Source organism: Vigna unguiculata, chromosome 6 (genome assembly GCF_037176805.1).
Source record: "Vigna unguiculata cultivar grain cowpea cultivar isolate G323 ecotype 2 chromosome 6, ASM3717680v1, whole genome shotgun sequence".
NCBI classification, from domain to species: Eukaryota; Viridiplantae; Streptophyta; class Magnoliopsida; order Fabales; family Fabaceae; genus Vigna; species Vigna unguiculata.
Window position 1 is genome coordinate 49,210,445 of NC_140797.1, and position 6,231 is coordinate 49,216,675.

Genomic DNA, 6,231 nt, shown 5'->3' on the forward strand with positions numbered 1-6,231 from the left:
AGCCCATTTTACTAATCAGATTTTTCAGTAAATTTTTAATTCGGCGAAAGTGTTTTCCACCTCTCATATATCTGTGTGTTTATCTAGACTTTTCCATACCACTTATCTTTAAAAGGAAAATTATCTCAAACAATTCTATAAATTTGTTTAGCAAATATTAATGGAGAAAACATAAAAATAAATCAAAACATAAAAACAAGTAGGTTTAAATTTTCACTTCAATGACGAGCGATAATATTTAATAAATTATTTACTATGAAAATTACTAAAAAGAAACTCAAACTAATAATAGAACAATAGCAACTGTATATAAGATTGTCCTTAAAAAAACCAGTTGAAACTCTAACTTAGTTTTTGTATACCACAAACATCACATTCGAGAAAATAATACCAAAACTTTGTCTGGCACAGAGGAACTAGCTGTAAATTCTATTTATAATTCACTACAATTTTCAAATTACATTAACCTTCTGACTGGTAAACTTAAACATATTACCTTTTCTTTTTCTTTCTTTCCTTCCTTTGATTCTATTCCAATCTACAATAAATATAAAAAGACGAGATCAGTACTCTCATTCTGTACTTCTCCCCATGAATTTTTTTCCTAATTTGATGTTCCATTACAAGGAAGCAATGTTAGTTGATTCGAATTGTCTGTAGTTTCCTTATGCATCTTCAATCCACACAGTGAACTATCATCATGAGTTCGTACATAGGACCATCATCAATCTATTTCGCACTGGATGCAGTGCTGTTTCCAAAGGCAGGACTACCATCTTGAACTACTGCTTCAACTGGGTTTTCCTTTGCCCAGACAGCAGCATCGAGATATCCAAACTCAAAGAGTTGGTCAAGAACTGCATCTTCAGCTGGTTCAAGTGCCCAGTTGAAAAGCTGCAATGATTTTCATTCAGAATATTCATCTCCACTTACCCTTACCAAAATTATTATGTTAATTCACAGAATAAGGGTTACCTGTCGTGGGCTACATGCATTTTCTGGATTGCAGTCTGGACTAATTCCTATCCCTTCCAATCCCAATCGACTTGCTGGGAAAGCACAAACGCGAACCTGTGAAAGTGGTAGATACTAATTTAGGTTGAAACGAGACAACAAATAAATGTGATAAATCATAGATCTGTTTAGTAACATCTGAATTCAAATGCAACAATTAAAGTGCATAAAAATAAATATTTTCAATCATTTCAACCACACAAACCTGCGAATCCCCATGGTTCACCTATCTCTAGAAAACCTTTTGACTTTTTCATCTTTTCATAAATGATCTGAGAAAGTCGGAATCATTTTCCATGGCCATCATGTTATCCTAAATCCTCAAATTTTTTAAATAAATTGAGGTTGGATAGCGTTTGACCATCTAGTAGTTGTTCGACTAAGTGGTAAAGTCCACGTTCTGAATTGGTTGGTTCCTATTTTTATGCAATTGATTATTGTTAGTAGAATAATGGTTATCTACTGTTGTTTTTGTAGTATTACGAATACATAGGTAATGGTTATCTACTGATTAATAAAGAAAATGCACTTCCAGAATTTTCGTTATACTGCAATAGTTTCATTATCTATATTTTCAACAGTAGTATATATGAGTTTAGGTTCTCGGTTTAAAGTGTAAATAAGGGAGATTGGAAGCAGATACCAATAGGTTAAGTTTGGGCATACACTGGAAAGTGAGACAGAGAGTCTGTCAATCTTTCATTTTTGATTATTTTGCAGTAGCAATAGACAATGGTCACTGACAACTTTGTTAAATCATTCATTCCCTGTTTTTGTGGAAATTATGACCACTGAAGCATGTTATGGAGAACTTATTTAGGTTCAAGGAGTATTGGCAGGTTGTTTTTGAAGGAATTGAGAACCAGCAACAGGCACGGCAGTGACAGAGGCTCCAAAAAATGAAGTTCAAGGACTGTGCTTAAAGTATTTAAAGGCAAAAAAATTATCTTTTACAAGTCACTGACCGTTAAATCTTGGAAAACATCATTTGCACAATCACGTCCAAACATTTGGAATTCCATAAAAAAAGTGTTCTACAAGCGCAAGGAGGCAGCTGCTCTTCAGGTTGAGTTTGAAATATTTTGAATTAAGTGTTATGAACAATTTGAAATTACTTCTCTCGTGTGATGACTATTGTCAGCAAGATGTGCACTTTTGGAGACAGCTGAAGAAACTAGCATTGTAGAAAAGATATTTCGGTCTTTGGTACCAAAGTTCAACTTTGTTGCATGTGCCATAGAAGAATCAAAATACATTAATAAACTCTCACTTGATGGATTGCCAAGTTCATTAAAAGTGCATGAAAAGAAGTTTAAACAACTAGAAGTCAAGGAACAAGCGATGAAGCTTCTGTTAGTACTCATTCCAACAATTTTTTAGTGGAAGGGGTAAAGGTAGAGCACGAGAGGATCGGACAAATCAGAGTTGAATCAATGTCGGTTCTCAGCTATTTACTTTGATAACTTATGATAACTCGCCGAATTCCCCTTTTCAGCGACATGTCATTCAATTTTAATAAAAAGTTCCCAGACAGACCAAAGAGAAAAAAGGACACATTTTATAAACCCCTCACCACTTAAACAAAGGTTTCAACAAATAATTAATTAATTGAATCAATAGTCCAATAAGTAAATAACAAAAATACCGTTTGTGCAGCAGATGTTGGTGGCATAAACAAAGTCAAACCCCCATCAATGCATAACCGATTCCGAAACACCGTTGCTGGCCTTGGGGCAAGATATCTGGAGTGAGTATGAGAAAGTTTTAAATTTACTTAATAATCTATAACAAGTAAAGAAATCACATTCAATGAAGGAAATATAGTACTAACAAATCACCCTGGGATAAAGGAAGAGGTAAACACTGCATTGATGAGATCTTCCTTGGAATCAAACTGATCTACCAACAAACCCCTGGGTCTCCAAAGAAGTTGTGTCACAGCAACTGCAACAGAAGTGCAACATAAACCACAGCAAGACTTTAAATTTTTTCTCCACTAATAAAGATAACTTTTACGTCATTTTTTGGCCCAAAAGTTCAAAAGATAAAATAAATCCTTATTTCCACTTTTTTAATAATGTAATAAACTGAGGCTATGAATGCAATTTTAAAATCAAATTTGCAAGTGCAATTGTTGATACGCTATATCTTTTTCTAGTTTAGCATGTGTTACTTCCACCAGCTCTAGAAACATAACAAAAGGATTTGCAGTTTTGTTCTTTGCACGAGACAGTTTCATGACAAAAACTAACAGGTGCTGAACATCCAGAATTACCTCGGACTCTCCCATTAGATCTTATATGAACATCATGAGGCAAAAACTTGTCAAGAATGTCACGTAGAACAGCCTGTGAAGGGAAACATTGAACCAAAATGGTGAGATTTGAACTTCAAAAAGGAAATGATTTAGTTACATATTCACAGGTAATTGCAGATCTCGCAGGCTCTTATTTCAGTTCAGAAACTCACATTTCAATTGAATAAAGTTTCATTAATAGCTATACCTCAAAAGCAGATATATCTAGTAAAAGTGTCAAAGCGGCCTTTTCTTTTACCATTTTCTAACGGATACTTAATAAATCAAAAGTTCCAATTGTATCAGAAGAAAGTGGCATTACTCTAAAGGCAAAAAGATTTGGGGTTATCATTCATTACATAACCTAGTACTAGCCTAATCAAATCCTAACTATCTGGTTTTCTTTTGGCCTCCAAATTCACAAAAAGTCTCATTTCATTTTTCACTTATTTGTCTTTGTGATTCTTGTTGGAGATCTAATATAAAATCATTCATGTTGTATTTATCTAATTGCTTAAGCTTTTGGCAAAGTTGGTTCATGTCATGGTATCAGAGAACTTGTGCATCAAACCATTCACGTAATATAAAATTGCCCAAGCCCTAAAAGACCCTTTCAGGGGATTGTGTTAGAAATGTAATATAAAACCATTCACGTACCTTTCATCAAACAACTCAAACTTTTGCAATAATTGATTAATGACAGTTCTAATTCTTAACCACAATTCACACTTCATTCAAAATGAGACTACATTTGTCTATATAATAGACCAAGCCAGCAACTGATTAACAAGTTTTTATCTAACACATTTGTAGTTACAGACAGAATTGTCAAACATTCAAAGGCATGGGTACCATGGTTCTGCGTTGCAACCTATAACTGTGACATTATCGGATAAACATGATCTACCTTCAGGACTACTTTGAGGGATGATTCTAAGAGAGTTTATATTTAATTTTATGAAAAAATAAATACTTCTAGAGGGAGAGCAGGGAAGGTACAAATTAAAATAGACAATAAATTCCCCCTAAGCATAAAAAAAAAAGTAGGTGGTAAAAAATGCATGAAAGCCTTTCAATCTTGTTACAAACAAGAAAAAGGCAACCTTCTTAAACAGTTATTGGATCCTGAACACATTAGAAAGGTCATATTCAGTCACGCACAATGCTATCCAATAATAATTTCATGTGAAACAAAAATACCCTTAAATTTCCAACCAAATGCATGCCCCAAAGACGTACATAGATTGTACATTGTTGCATTTGTTTTTCTCTATGGAGAACCTTCAAACCTGGATAGCAGAAGTTTTTCCGAAGCGCATGGGCAAACCTACTGCTCACCAAGCACCTCAAACAAACTATTTCATATAAAGGAGGCTGTCTTAGCACAGGAACACTTTGTTCGGCTATTTCAAAACTAGAGAAGCACGTAATAACATATCAAGAGAAGGATCAGTATGAGGCTTACAAACTGCAACAAATCATTCGTACTGCGGTCAAGACAAGACTTGTACAAGACGGAGCTGTGGATTTCCAAATTACTAAAATTCTGATACTACTAGTGCAAGCGAGCAACAAAAGTAAAGAAAAGAAAACACAGTGGAAGAGTGATATAGCCTAGATACATCAGAAGAAATTATAGCCCGACAAAATTCCATATATTTAATCAGTAACAGTAACAGTAACAGAGCAAGTATATAAAGTAGTGTGAGAATTGAGGTATGCGTACCCCCAAGCGAAACGCAGTTCCTCGATTCCGACAATCTTCAGCCAATATTTTAGTAGCAGTCAAGGCTTCTTCCATGCTAGCTCCGGAAGCAATCACAGCACACACTATTGCTCCGGCAGAGGAACCAGCTAACGGCGTCGTTTCCTGCATCAGCATCACAAAACTCTCTCCCATTATACACACAATAATACATCGATCCAGTATAGCATAATGTAATATATATATATATATATATATATATATATATATATATATATATAAACCTAATAGGTAACCTTAATGTAACCATTTTGAATGAGAAATTGAGCAACACCGAGATGGTAAGGGAAGAGAAGTCCAGCAGCAGAGAAACTAAAGCCAGGGGTGGTGACCACGCGCCTGAACCTATTCCGCTCCGCTTCAACGTCTTCCATTCTTTGCTCCCAAACCACGTCCGGATCAATCTCGTCCTCCACCACCGCCCCAATTCTCTCCTCGGCGTACACTTTCCCTGAAGAATTCACGAACGCAACCGAATCCGAATCACCGACTAGGCTGCTTCCCTTGTTGCGGCTCTTGATGAGGCGCGACGCCAACCCCAGGAAGAGTTCCCCTGTCGCCACTGCAAAGGATTTCTTGGCCGTGGCGTCGTCTTCAACACCTCCCTGAGGCTGAGGTGGAGAGAAATTGGAGGCGAAGGTGAGGAATTGGGCGCGTGGACGGAGAGGAGGGGAACTAGGTTTGAGATTTGCATGGAGAAGGTGGTGAGCATCGGAGGAACAGATGCTGGGACCCATCCCTGACCACGCAGAGTCGCAACACACTCTCCTCTTCTTCCTTGTGTTGCGTTTCTATGGTCGGTTACTCAGTTGGTTATTGGTTATGCTGCTGCCAGCCGCATATTTAACGTTTTCTCCTTCCATTATATTATTATTATTATTATTATTATTATTATTATTATTATTATTAGATTAAATCATTTCATTCGTATTATTTTTGTAAGTAAGGAAATTTTAAGTAAGTTTTTTTTTTCTTTTTAATTATATTTTTATTTTGGAAAGTTTATTGTAATTAGGTTCCAGTAATAATATATTAACAATTTTAACTATTGGATATTTTTTACTTATACTACTCCTATTATTTCTTGGAAGCACCCAAAATTTTCAAAATGGTAATTTTACTTTTTTCGTTAAAATGACCTCTAAATATTTATTTT

At 35.5% G+C, this 6,231-nt stretch overlaps 1 protein-coding gene across 1 annotated transcript; it reads right to left on the reverse strand.

The window, feature by feature from the left end:
• Positions 1 to 286: 286 nt before the first annotated feature.
• Positions 287 to 5,898, reverse strand: LOC114186575 (Acyl transferase/acyl hydrolase/lysophospholipase superfamily protein). The gene is made up of 7 exons (XM_028074527.2): positions 5,312 to 5,898; positions 5,037 to 5,180; positions 3,290 to 3,362; positions 2,853 to 2,958; positions 2,660 to 2,756; positions 976 to 1,071; positions 287 to 894 (listed from the first exon to the last, which is right to left on the reverse strand). Exons 1-7 carry the CDS (start codon positions 5,810 to 5,812, stop codon positions 730 to 732), a joined length of 1,182 nt encoding a protein of 393 aa, XP_027930328.1. The 5' UTR covers positions 5,813 to 5,898; the 3' UTR covers positions 287 to 729.
• Positions 5,899 to 6,231: the final 333 nt, after the last annotated feature.

What these genes read in the sequence shown, in the direction of transcription:
- LOC114186575 (XM_028074527.2), bottom strand. Translation starts at nt 5,812, where the DNA reads ATGGGTCCCAGCATCTGTTCCTCCGATGCTCACCACCTTCTCCATGCA. An exon ending in CAACATCTGCTGCACAAACG is followed by an intron (nt 1,072 to 2,659) that starts GTATTTTTGTTA and finishes CCACTTTCACAG; the next exon opens with GTTCGCGTTTGTGCTTTCCC. An exon ending in ATGCATGTAGCCCACGACAG is followed by an intron (nt 895 to 975) that starts GTAACCCTTATT and finishes AAATCATTGCAG; the next exon opens with CTTTTCAACTGGGCACTTGA.